We start from the raw sequence: 14383 nt of genomic DNA, 5'->3' as shown, positions 1-14383 counted from the left end.
TTCTTGATTTTACAGAAGAACAATCTGAAGATCAGTTTAATATATGGTATATCTAAGATATTAGACAGGTTGGAGTAGGTTTTGAAGCTAGGAACAGAATCCAGATATACTTTCTCTAGATATTTTTTTAATTGAGGTATAATTTGACATTATATTCATTTCAGGTGTGCAACATCATGATTTGATATTTGTATACACTGTGAAATGATCACCACAGTAAGTCTAGTTACCATCTGTCACCATATAAAATTATAACTTTTTCGTCATGCTGAGAACTTTTAAGATTTACTCTCTTGGCAACTTTCAAGTTTGCCCTATGATGCTATTGACTATGATCACCATGCTGTTCATTACATCCTGTGGGTATCACTTTGTGTCTATTGCATGATAGAAGCAGTGAGCAGTCCTAGTTATTGGGCCAAGTGGCTAGAGAGGTTTGGGCTGAACTTCAAGTCATATATCTCTCAAGTACTTTAGTAGGAAATAAAAGAGACTTGAACCAGCTGGTGAGGCCTGGAGTGAGCTGGGGCTCTGGAATGGGCATTAAAGCTAGGCGCAGAATTTTCTGAAATATCTGCTAATGAGACAGAAGATTATGAAGTTCTTGCTGCTGGTTGGCTATGGGCTTCAACCAGCTGTATTAACACATGATGGTATCTTAGTTTCTTTGTGTTCTGTCAAGAATGGGAAATAATTGTCTGGGTTTGGACATGACCTTCATCTTTTTCTTATGGACAATTTTGTATTTGGTCTTAGTTTTAGTTTGATTTCACAGACCTTGTTCTATGATGGTTATTCTTCACTATCCCTGTAGAACTGCTCTGTACAGTTCTCTGCCCTACTCTGTGTGCTGGAAGGAGACTCTGCCACTTACTCTGGCTCCATGGCCATGTGGCTTCTAGTTGGATCTATCCAAGGGGAGGTTCTGTTGCATAATATTCCATAGTACCCACACTCCTCTACTTAGAGTGGCTTATGAGTGTCAACAGAGGGCTGTGCTCTTTTACTTACAGCCATAGCTCTCATTACGTGATTTCTCTTTTGTGGCCAATGCCCTGATTGGGTTCTGGTAACATAGCTCATTCTCATGTCCCTCATGGCTTAAGGATGATAATGCCGGGCCTTATCAGTTTTCCTCATTCTTGCTTTCAACCTCTATAAACAGTCCCTTTAATAGAAGCTCCTTTATTAATTCCTTGAATGTACCATCTGTTTCATACTGGGACCTTGACTAAGGCCAGTCATGTCCCACAGACTGGTATATTTCAGAGTTTGGGGGATACTACAGGTTTGGGATAAAACCTTCCTATTCTTTGTAAGCTCTACACCCAACATGAGGCTCAAAATCATGATCCCAAGATCAAAAGTCACACGCTCTACCAACTGAACCAATCAGATACACCATAAAACCTTACTGTTCTTTGGAGTTGAGTTACAGCCTCTTTGGCTTTGATATGCCCCAGCAATGAATGTTGCAATTTATAGATGACAATAATCATAAGGAGTCCCTACATGAGCTTGCAGAAGCACCACTTTATGATTCTGAAATGCAGGTCCTTTGGCCATTGAATACTGCAGGTTAACTGTGAGCTGCACATGGAACCTCATGGTTGCTCATTAAATTCTCTATGATTTTGATAGAGATTTTCTAGCAGAGTTTTGTTTTCTTCATCTTAACTTCAGATTTTAATAACAATAATAAAAAAATAATGTAATTTTTTGTGTCAGGCATGATGTACCCACTGTTAATGGTCTCACTGCTGATATGAGGAAACTGAAGTCCATGGAAAAGTGAAGTAACTTACTCAAGCTCACACACATAGTAAGCAGCTGAGCAGAGACTTACCCTGTCTACCCAACTCTAAATCCTGAGCCTTGAACATATTTGTTTCCTTCTACTTCTAGAATTCCTTAGATTAATTTTATTCCACTCTCTTTTTTTTCTCTCCCAGAGGCAATTTGTAACATCAGATTTCCCCATGAGTAGATTTCAGGAGACATATTGAATTTCACTTTGAAATGTCTAATGATAATAATCTAGTTTGAGCGGTACTTATTACTTACTGATCTACATAAATCCAAGTATAGAAGAAAAATATTATACTGAGTAGTCTCTGTACCTCCACATCCAGGTTTCAATTTGTTCTCTAGTCTAGGAGAGTGGTCAGAATCACTAGACCATCTCAGCCAGTAGGTCAAGTATGGGTTCTGGCTGATTTGAGCTAATATGAGGCATGATCAGAAGATCAGTTTTGAAAAAGAGTGAAATTCATGGTCCCATTGTCTTTAGCCCTTCTAGATCTCAGGTTTGCAGTGAATGAATTTCTCCCCTTGAGGCCACAGCCCTTATTGTATGGCCTTCTTTAAAGGGAACCTATGGGTTCTGGTAACTGCTCCTTTCCCTTATTCCTTCCTACTTGGTGGTTGGAACAGCTCCCTATCATTGCTATCCTTATCTCTGCTCACTACCCAGGAAATATACCCTCATTAAACTGCCTTCTATGCCCCCTTTGCTAGGGCGGTTCTTGTCATGATCCTCAGGTAAGAAACTTTTGAGATTTACTCAAAGCTAAGCCGGAGCATGTCAAAGAATAAAACTCGGCTTCAACATTCATCTTGGGCCCTTGAAAGAAAATTGGAGGGATCTAGTCAACCATAAAGAAAGAATCCTGTTAGGAGGAATAAAAACAAAAATTCCACCTGAGGACCTACAGCAATTCTGTGGTGCCCTCATAAGCTTCTGAAGCATCTCCCCTCCAGTTCCTCTGAAGGTGGAGAAGAAGCACCAATGTAAGCTGAGCTGATGATCTTGGAGCTCCTTTAGATAGTTACCTGCAAGGTTAACACCAAATCTTAGCTATAGGAAAAGGAGAGTTTTAATACTATTTTGATAAAAAATTAATTCCTCCTTTTCCTCTGTTCTCACTAAAACTCTCCAATGTTCTAACTATACTGTCAGTAAGACAAACAAACCAAAACAACAACAAGAAAAACAACCCAAACCCAAACCCAAAAACCAAAACTATCTTTGATTTAACAAAATTACAACCTTTTCATAATTCATAGCTACATAAATAATTTTTCACTATAAAAGCAATGGGATTTGGAATGAAAATTTTAGGGCACTGTTCAAGAGTGACAAACACATGGTCTTAGGGCCATGCTCTAGCCCTGGAACAAATATGAGGTAGAAAATGCCACTGTGTATTCTACTGATGCTGTAGTTAAAGCTAATAAATTATCTTTTGAAAGATCTAAGAGGAGAATAATATAATAAAAAATGATAGTTTGAGAGACTATACTCATGATGAACTGTAGCCTTTCTCTGACTAAGCTCTTCATTTTGTGCATATTGCAAAATTGATCTGGTGTATCCCCATACTAAGAGCAGCAAGTTCAGAGACAGGCCCCTCTGTAGTTTTCTACTTTATCGGCTCAGAAGAGCGTAGGTCATCTCAGTTAGTAACCTGCAGAAGTATCTGACAGAGGAGTAAAATGCCTGTCCTTCTTGCTTGAAGTCATCCCATCCTCTCAGATGGGTTTGCTTGGAGCCCGCTTCATGTGACATGGTCATGGCAGTGGGGACCACGTCTCTCTCTCATAGGGAAAAGGTACCACTTTCCAAGATGGATAATTTGAAACATCTCTCATGCTTTGTCCTTTGTAGATCTCTGCTTTCATAGGTTGGAGAGTAGGAAGGGGCAGCAGGAGCATGACTGGAGTGATAACTAATAGGACCCAAAAAAGGATAGCTGCCCACAGGGTTTGTGGCATTGGTTATAAGGTGGACTATTTGGTGCTTTTTTGTTCTCAGCTTTCAGCCTTAGGTGCTAATTTTGCTGTAAAAGGAGCAATCATATTTGATACATTTTAAATAGCTTTTAGTGTCATATAAGGCAATAGAACAAGCTTGCCAGTTCTGGTAGATCTTATAGCTCATCTTTCTGCTTTAAAGAACCATAGTCTGTAAAACATCTCAAACAAATTAGAACCCCTGTAATCCTTTCTGAGAGCCAGCATTTGTGTCCTTTGGTGATTGATGCTAGCATTTTATCACCTCTATTATGAGTGTCCAACTCACTTATGACTGATCTCCTTTAGATTATTAGCATAAACCCCTCTCTGTTTTCCTCAGTGGAGGAGTAAAACCATTCATCTTCATATCCCAGTCCAACACGTTATAAATGTGAAAGTAGTTGCTCTTTAACTGAACCTAGGGACCCACCCACCCTTCCTTCCTTCTTTTTCTTTCTTTCTTTCTTTTTTCCTTTCCTTTCCTTTCCTTTCCTTTCCTTTCCTTTCCTTTCCTTTCCTCTCCTTTCCTCTCCTCTCCTCTCCTCTCCTTTCCTTTCCTTCTTTCCTTCTTTCCTTCTTTCCTTCTTTCCTTCTTTCCTTCTTCTTTCCTTTCCTTTCCTTCCTTCTTTCCTTCCTCCCCTTTCATCTATTAGTCTTAAATTTTTGAGTAAATGCATTTTATGGGTGTATAGTCAGCCTTGCTAACATGCTACATGCTTTTAGGGTCTAGGTTATACTTGTATATTTTATTTTCAGAAATGACTTCTAAGGATTGCTGAGACAAATGCAAGTATTTTCACCTAGGATGAATCTTTTCAACAAGGATACTTGCTTGAAAGATCTGATGGATCTTGTGAGTGTCTGGGAACCCCAATATTTTATTATATATGTGGGGACAAAATAAGATCTGGAAAACATAAAGAGAGAGGTAAGGAGAGAAAATGTGAATCCAAGTTCTCTCCAGGAAAGTTTAGGAATGGAAGAGATGAGTAAAGTTTTATATTTTGGTGGACAATGTAATGGCCTTGATTAGATTCACTTGCACATTTTTTATGTACAATACCCTGTATTGTGTGAGCCAGTCCCTGGGAATGGTGATGAGAAGGCTGATTTAGGCATGAAATAAAGTGTTACACAAGTTAACAGCATGGACCAAATAATGTTAAGGTCAAATTGTTCAAGTGTAGATAAAGGTCACAGGAGAGAGATGGGAAAAAATCTGGGGAAGTTTCGTGTATCTGTGGCATTTGACCTGAGTCATTAAGTCAAGTTTGGACAGGAAGAGATGGAGGTGGAGAGACAGGAGGAAAGTAAAAGCTTCCATATAAATGGAAAAACATGAGCCAGGCACAAGTTGTAGATGTTGGTTGGTTTTGGTTTGATGAAATTAACCTGGTGTGTGGCTTCTCTAATAGCATCATTTTCTGGAGGAAGTCAGAAGGAAATCATCCAAGAAATCTATGATGAGATCATTAAACATTTCAGTGAAAGATACCCTTGTAATTAATTTCATTTGCAATATGCATGCTTATGAATCATTATATTTGTTGGGATGTTGTGAAAAGGTCAAAACTAATTATATATTTGTTATGATGAGCTTAAAATTCTAGCTGTCATTTGTTATCTCGGTTCCCTTGAGACAATGTAGACTCAATTCCATCCCTACATTGGAGTTTTGAGTGTCATTTTTTAAAGCTTTAATGAAAATGTTTCTTTCATCACTATAATTTGGATTATTATGCTTAATGCCACCAAATTACTTTTAAATCTTGGCATGGCTTTATTAAAAATGGTCTCATTTTAATTTGCTGCTCTTGGTACAGAATTCATCATGAAGACAAGGAAAAGCAGCCTGCCTCTTCAGAGATACTCTGGAAGTAGCTTAATGACATATCTACAAGTACTGAAGCGATTATCAATGCATTTAAAATTCTCTGTGATGTTTGTTACTTGAAAATCTTTATCTTGTATGTGTGGGTGTTTCCTGAAATTGTTGTATTTCTTGATATCTTACTGAAGAATTTGCCAGCATATGTTCATTGTGGGTATATGGGAATGTAAATCCTAGAGAACTCAATGGCATTCATAGTTGCAGTCACTAAAATCAAGTGAACCAACAAAATTTCACCTTTGAAATCTGACCTACTCAACTCTAATAGTCTCAAAGGCAAGGACTATATATTTGATATTTGACCTGTTCATTTCTAATATTCTCAAAGGCAATGACTGTATCTTCTTTAAAATTTGTGGCAGGTGTCTCCATGGCATATGCTCAAAAGGTTGCCATTCATTATTCAGCAAGTCTTTGTTTATAAACAACTTCTATAGAGAGATTAATATTTAAAAGAAATAGTCTGATTCGCCTTCTAGAAGTTTGTAATCAACTGGGAGTTTATGATCTAATGGTCTCCTATGAGATTGCCGGAACATGATGAGGCTTTAGATGTTTACAGGAACTAACACATTACACCATTCATATGTTTTAATTATGACTTGAATGACTTGCCATAGGGACTAGCAATGTTCAAAGAGTTATTTCAAATCAGTAATACAACTAGTTTGCACATTTGGTGGAGAGTTCATTTTATTAACTATTAAGGGTTATTAACTATTAAGGGTTAAAATGACATTTTACTATTTAAGTGCCTTAGCAAGGCATTAGTATCCCTAGATATTGCTTTTTGGAAACAGTAATAGCTATCTCTCTATTTATTCTATTAAATTATAATGGAAGATGACTAATTGCCCTATGACACTCCTTTAAAAATTGAGTCAAGAATTTGTTTTTATACAAAACAAATATTTATTTAACTGTGAATAAAACAAAAATATTAAATACATAATTCTATTTAGTGCTGTGGTTAAGAGACTCTGGACTCTGAGACTGAAATTAAAATCTTGGTTTTTCAATCAACAGGCAGTTGACTTTGGGGAGCTACTTACTTTTTTTTCTTGCAATTTCCTTTTCTGAAATAGCAATAATAATAATAGAAATAATAATAATAATAATAATAATAATAATAATAATAGACTGCCAGCCTCATATGGCTGCAGAGGGGATACTGTGATCAGGTATGTTTGGGGTGAAGCCCAAGTTTGGCCAATAGTATTCAGAGTTAGGAAGGAATGGAGTGTGGTTGTGTTGATGTGCCTGGGGTTATATTGCATCATTTGCCACTTTATAGTTAAGTGACCTTGGGAAAGCTGTTTAACCCCTCTGAACTTCAATTTTTAACTCTGTAAAAAACCATTTTTGCTTTAGGTTGCTATGACTATTTTATGAGCAACTGTTGTGAAGTACATATAGTACAACTGGATTTAGCACATCCTTATTAAATAATAGCTGTTATTACAATTGTTAATATCTGATAGCATGGCCTGGATATATACTAGGAGCATAATCCAGATCAGACTAAGACAATGGGATCAATCTATAATCTCTTATCTATTATCTATCTATTATATATATATATTATCTATCATCTTTCTATCGTTTATGTATTTTTTAAAAATTTATTCATGAAAGACACAGAGAGAGGCAAAGACATAGGCAAAGGGAGAAGCAGGCTCCCTGTGAGGAGCTCGATGTGGGACTTGAGCCAAAGGCAGACACTCAACTATTGAGCCACCCAGGTGCCCCCATTTATCTATTTCTATATGTACATCTATCTATATGTATGTATAATCTTTCTTATAATGTTCAAATGAAATATCAAAGTTAATCGGACTCCTTCCAGATTCCTAGATTACTTTGATGGTGGATGAGAGTCCCTTGTTTTCTATTTGGATGAGACTTCTCTATTGCCATCAGTAGAAATTTCAACTTTGTTAGTGGAACTCTATGGCTGCCAAGAAGATGAAGTCTGAGGACCAATGAGCAAAATATCCTATGACTTACTGTCCATATTGGGATGCTTTTATGAAGGCAAGAGGGCTACTTAACCTTTAAAACTTTCTGATTTCAGGCTTCATGCAGAATTGTTTGGGGCAAACGAGGGATCTGGATATTCTATGAATGAAGAAAAAGGGATGGGAAATGATGGGGGAAAAGGGATGAAAAGGTGTATGAAATAAATAAGCAAACCAGACAATACACGCCCACAAATCCTTTTTGGAGTCTCAGTTAACTGACTAGGCTGAATAAAAATGAAGTAACTTTTCTAATTGGTTATCTTGTGGCAAAGGCAAAGCTTAGAAAGCAACCTGTCTGGTGCACTTGTGACATAGTTTGAGGCTGCTCATCTGCAAAGCCAGCCTACGTGTTTCTGGGTTTCTAAGTGTCAATTTGCCAGTATGGTTTAATGTTGGTCATTTCTCTTCCCAAGTTCTTATGGGACTTTGAGGTACTATTTGTAAATACAGCATATATGTCTCTACTCTGGTGGATTTACCATTCCTATTTTATCCTGCTTTTCCTCTCTACACAACCACTTCTTAAGAAGTGTAACTGGCAAAAATTTTGCTTCATATACAGGACTAGACATGAATGAAACTGAGACCTGGTTGTGCCTTCGAAGTTTTAGCCTCACTTTTAATTACCTCTTCCCCACCCTGACAGGCTTCTTCTCCAAGCACTCCACTACTTTAGGTGGAATGGTTTGTTTGTCCTAACCCTGTACACTCCTCTGGACGTCCTTGATAGGTGAATACCTGTTCCTTTCTCCTTGCTACAAGCTGAAGGAGTTAACTAATAAATGCCTCAGGCAAGTGGATTGTAACTTGGGTCTCTTTTAGACAATGCTTCAGTTTGCTACCAAACACATTGGCCACTCTGATGTTGGAGAGAATCTGGTGGACCATATCTTTTGGGACAGGTAGACTTTATGTTTCTTGAAAAAAATCACACTGCATGGAGAGCTCCTAGAAATATCTCTCCCAGAAGTCACTCTTACGTTATTCCTCTTTTGGAATGACAATCCCAGGAGCTTCTTGATTGAGAGAGTGAAGCAAACCATAAGAGACTCTTAACTACACAGAACAAACTGAGGGTTCCTAGAGGGGAGGGGGGTGCGGGATGGGCTGAATGGGTGATGGGCATCAAGGAAGGCACTTGTGATGAGCACTGGGTGTTATATGTAAGCTATGAATCACTAAAGTCTATGCCTGAAACAAATTTTACTGTATATTTAACTAACTAGAATTAAAGTAAAAACTTGACGTGAAAAAAAAAAACATGTTTAGTGTCTTGGTCAGGCAAAGGGTTAAATTAAAGCAGGAATTGCTGAAACAGGAAACAGAAAATGTTGGTCACATCTATTTGATCTTCCTCCAGTTTTTTGATCCACTTCCTCTTTATTTCTTTCTCTCCAGCTTCTTTTAGGCTAAGAATTGAAAACTCTGAACTCTTAGATGTGTCAACAACCCCGAGGTCAATGCAAACAAGGAATTGTCTCTTTTTTCTCTGTACTAAAGGCAAGATGGGCTCAGATTGGAAACTTGAAAAGGGAAAATAAATCTTAGCCATGAACATTGTCTTTCAATCAACACTGACCTCCCTCTTTCTGGTTGAATATTTCACCTGGGCAATCTTTTTCTATTAGCATCAAGAAATTGCTGAAGGAAGAAATGTAAGATCCAGTTTTTAATTAACTTTCCCATTGATTTCCACATAACTGTGTATGAGTCACTGTTCTTTAGTGAAAGGGATGAGAATTTCCAAGATTAATGGTTGTTCTCAGAGATTTTTCTGGAGCAAGTTCCAGATATTCCACAATTTCTTCTTTTTATCTCCTCTGAACTCATTATTTTACTCTGTGTTTTGCCCTAACACATACAGGCACACAGAAGCATATGTATATGCATTTACACTAAATGTGCTTACAGAATGAAAATATTGAGGGTGGGGGAAAGGAAGGTGATCATGCACATTTAGTAGTTGCCATAAAAGTCATATTATGCATTTTTGCCTAGTTCAATATATTTTTTAACCAACTTACTCATAGCAAGTATTACATGCCTTGAATGAAAATTCAGTTATGGCTAAGTGAAAAGGAAAGTGGTTAGTGGACCCTAAAGTGTCTATAAACCAGACTGACACACAATATATTTTAGATATTAGAAGTTCAAATACTTCTTTTCCCACAAATTACTGCTACAGCCTATGAAAAGATACAGTAATATTTTCTGAAATGAAAGAAAAGTATCATACTGTCACAGTGGACAATGGAGAATAGAATACACTTGGTATAATTTTTAGTGAACTAAATAAAGTAATTGTTTCCCCTCTAGCTTATTATCATTCTAGTCCATCTTCAGATGTTGCATTCACCATATTTCTGTGCTTTTCTATCTGTTCCTATCTATAAGCATATTGTTTTTATTTTTATTTTTATTTTATTTTTTTTAAATTTTTATTTATTTATGATAGTCACAGAGGGAGAGAGAGGCTCAGAGACACAGGCAGAGGGAGAAGCAGGCTCCATGCACCGGAGCCCGACGTGGGACTCGATCCCGGGTCTCCAGGATCGCGCCCTGGGCCAAAGGCAGGCGCCAAACCGCTGCACCACCCAGGGATCCCAATCATATTGTTTTTAATATAAGCATCTTCATGGTTTTTATGTAAGCATCTTAATGCATTTTTTAATGAAATACATTGTCTTCTAATTCTGATTGATCCCAAATCTGAGCATTGATCATAGTCACAGTAAAATAACTGTCCAACATCTGCTATTGCTACTTTAAAGGTGACTTTTTTTCTTTTTATGGCCAGAATTATTTTTGTACTTAAGCTCCACAGGGACTAAATTAAACGATTCTTTTCATTATAGAATAATCCCATAGAAACTAATGGGATTTAAACCTATGAGATATTGATCCAGTGCCTTCTCCTTTCTCATTGGTTCCCAAGATAATGAATGGTACCTCGACTCTTCCAGTAAAGCCTCCCTCTATCCTTACCTCAATTCTTTTTAACCCTGTTCTTCTCTCTGACATGACCACTGTTTGAATCACTGGCCACGAGTGTGCCTCTAAGCCACCTCCATCATCCAGTGGTCTGTCTGCTGCTGCTCTTGGTCTGGCTGCAACATCCTTCCCCTGGATTCCCAAAAGAGTCTTCAGGTGACCCTATCTCTTCCTCCTCAGTCTCCTTGCCTTCAATCTTTTCTTGATATTCAGCCATGATTGTTACCTGGCAAGCCCATTGCATCCCCTTGCATTTTAGCCACATCAAACTCCTTTTCCTTCACCATTCTGGCCCCATTGGCTCTTCTCTCAGGCCTTCAGATATGCTGTTTCCTCAGCCAGGAATGCTTGCCTCTCCATCTTAGGTCCCTCCCTTCACTTGATTAAGTGGTCATTCTAGTTGAGCTATACTTCCTTCAGAAAGACTTCCTTGAATACTTCTGCATGTTCCTTCAGCTTCTGGCTTCCATGGAGGAAGTACTAAACCCTCTTGGAGTAATAGAATGTTTTTCTTTTTTGTTTAACTATAAACTGTGTGAGGGCAGAGGCTGTATCTGTCTTCCTCACCACAGTATTCCCAGAGCTTAGAATGGTCCCCAGAATGTGGTAGACACTTATTTTTAAATGGACCCCTCCTTCTTTTTTAGAATCCTTTTATCTCACACTCATCAATGTTCCAAGTGCTATTTTAAAGTATTTATGAAATTAGTTTTTAAAGCACAAAGATGAATAGTGTTACTTTACTGTAATAGCTAGGTATTTGGTATGAATTAAAACTATTTCTTTTAACTTAGCCAGAAATGATTCTGTCTGTCTGAACAGGTAAGAAGAGTCATCAAAATAGCAAACTGACAACAAATGACAGTTGGCAACCAAACATTGTGAGTGGGAGCCGAGTAAAGGGGAACAAACCGACACTTAAACTTGTTCTGGAAAAAAAAAAACCCTGTTGTTTTATTATTATTTAGAAAGCACACACAGCAATTTATCGAGAAGAGAGAAAAGGCAAAATAAGTGAGCATACAAATTCATTTCAAAAGAACCAGTGCCACTTCCCAAGCACTATCTGTGTATGTGAGCTTCTTAAATTTTTGTATTTCTTATATCTGTATACATAACCAGAGTTATGTATATAGATACATGGAAACACATCACACACTTGTCAGGAATACTTTCTCTCAAAACCTGTAGTGAGCATATCATTTTTCTTCCTGAAAGTTGCCTGCGGGTGTTTTTTGGATCAGGCCACAGTCTCTTTCCTCTGAGTTCGTCTCTGATGACAAGTAAGGATACTTGTGAAGGGAGATTTCCCCTTAGTTCTTGACTTTTTCTTTAGCTTTTTCTGATTTTTGAGTGAGATTCCCAGTTCTTCCATGATGGCATTGAAAGAGAGACACTAGAGAACATGAAATAATAGAGCATCAGGTTAACCAAACTAGCTCCCTCCTCTGCTGATCTGTCTCTCACCTAGGTTTTTATGAATACAAGAGGTTGGTCTAAGGCAACTCTGTCACAGAGTAAATTCCCGGCCAGTTCCCACACCTCCTCCTCCACCCACTGGCCATCCGCCTTTTCTATTTGGGGAAACGGAGGCAGCAAGCTAGCTGGGTCAACTTTGGGGTTTCATTCACAGATGCAATAGTATAAAACTACCCAGTTAGGCTCTCGAAATAGGCAACTTACCTTTGCTGAGACACCAAAATAGAGTTAAGTTAAATCATTTCCCCCATTGAGATGATCCAAACATTGATAGGTTTATCAAGGCATACGGACACTTCAGTAATGCTATAGAAAATGAACAAACCTTCTCTACACCAAGGCTTTGTTTTTTTCTCCCATGAAACCTTACTTTGTTCCTAAAATAAAATCTAATTCTTGATGACTTTCCTTTCTGATAAAAAAAAAGAAAAAAAACAATTTTAAATTGTATATTTTCTCCAAAAAACAGAGATCTGGCAGCAGCAATGATGCAGCTGTGGTTGAAATGAAAATAATATGGTACTGAACTGCACAGCAAAGATGATGGCATAAGACAAGGAGAAAATGGAGCAATGATTATGAAACATCACACATGTGCAGATGGCATATATACGTACAGATCTATTACAATTACACTGTATGGATTCACATGCACAGTATACAAATGCTGTAATAAAACATAATTTGCTGTCATTTCTTCCAGCCAAGATAAGATCTTTAAGTGACAAATTCCTGCTTAGAGATATTTCTATAAAGTAGTATTGTTTTTGATGAGATCACCTTTAAAATATCCTTCAAACCCCAAAGCCTTTGGGGTGTGTGACTACTTTGTGATTAACTCACAATATGGCTATGTTAAAAGTCAAACGAAAATATGCCACCAGATGATTTCCTCAAGTTGTAAGTGCCCAAAAGGAAGAAATTGGTGTTCCATGTGTGCGAAGAATGAAATCTCTCCTGTGGTCCTTGCATATCAACATGCAACATGTATTTTTGAAAATTTATTACTCCATTTTTGTTCTTTAAAAGAGTTGGTGTAGTTTAAATGAGCAATATTTTTTTTTTTGAGCAATATTTTTTTTAAGATTCATTTATTTATTTATTTGAGAGAATGAAAGGGAGAGAGAGAGAGAGAGGGAAAAAGAGAGGAAGCACGCACAGGAGGAGTGAAGGGAGAGGGAGATAATCTCCAGTAGACTCCACGCTAAGCATGGAGTGGGATGCGGGGCTCGATCTCACAACCCTGAGATCATGGACCTGAGCTGAAACCAAGAGTTGGATGCTTAACTGACTGAGCTACCCAAGAGCCCCTCAATAAACGATATTTTTAATTTTTCTACTTGATTTGAAAACTGGACAAATTTAGATCCTAGATGTAAATTACTGGCCTATCAGACATGTACTTCTAAAACAAGTAGTAGTTTTCATACGACTTTTTGTCTCTTTTACACATAAGTGTTTATAGAATTTTTTATTTCCATTTTCTTATAGTGCTGAAAATTCATGTCATGCATGTTAATTTTCTTTCAAATAGTAAGTTTTGGCTTCAGTGAATTGAAAGGGGAATCATGCCACACAAAGTAAAACTTCAGAAACGTTTTCTATGAATTACAATTCCAAAAAATGTTATAGTAAGTGTGTCACAAATGAAATTTAATGTTTTTTTTTGTAGCATTATGTGATGTGAAATTTATGTGTTGCTACTAAGATGAACTGAATATTTTATAGTGCCATTGTGGTAGATGGTGTTGCACGAGGGTTTTGCAAATTTTGCTCAGATATTTATTTCAGTGGTAGGTTATTATTTTTTTTTCTGCAGGACATTTTTAATTTCAGGAAGACCATTAAAATGGAAGGAAGAGAGGGAGAGAAGGAAGGAGTGCCAAAGATTTTATATATACACACAAATCTCACAGCAATCTTATAAGGTAGAAATTATTATGCCCATTATGTAGATGGGGAAATTTATTATTGGAGATATTAAGTAATTTGCCCAGGAAATGTGATTCATAAGAGGAAGATCTTGCATTTGAACTCAGTCCATCTGAGTTCTCAGACTCAATTGCTTTCACTTAAAATCTCCAACACCTAGATTAATTAATTTTTATTAAAACACTATAAAAAGCTTTCTGTATATTCTTTTCCTATAAATACATGTTAAGAAATTGCAATGTTTTATTTGAACTCTCAACATTTGATTTCAGAC

General features: G+C 37.3%; 1 protein-coding gene across 1 annotated transcript in view; it reads right to left on the bottom strand.

The window, feature by feature from the left end:
• Positions 1–11744: 11744 nt before the first annotated feature.
• GRIK1 (glutamate ionotropic receptor kainate type subunit 1) overlaps positions 11745–14383 on the bottom strand; it is a 360508-nt gene continuing 357869 nt past the window's right edge. Inside the window, exon 17 of the mRNA XM_041734902.1 lies at positions 11745–12094. Within this exon, the coding sequence (XP_041590836.1) occupies positions 11939–12094 (156 nt within the window). The 3' untranslated portion in view covers positions 11745–11938. The remainder of the gene's footprint in view (positions 12095–14383) is intronic.

Source organism: Vulpes lagopus, chromosome 20 (assembly GCF_018345385.1).
Source record: "Vulpes lagopus strain Blue_001 chromosome 20, ASM1834538v1, whole genome shotgun sequence".
In the NCBI taxonomy this organism is placed as follows: domain Eukaryota; kingdom Metazoa; phylum Chordata; class Mammalia; order Carnivora; family Canidae; genus Vulpes; species Vulpes lagopus.
The sequence above is the reverse complement of the archived record's forward strand: the minus strand, read 5'-3'. Positions and strand labels throughout refer to the sequence as shown.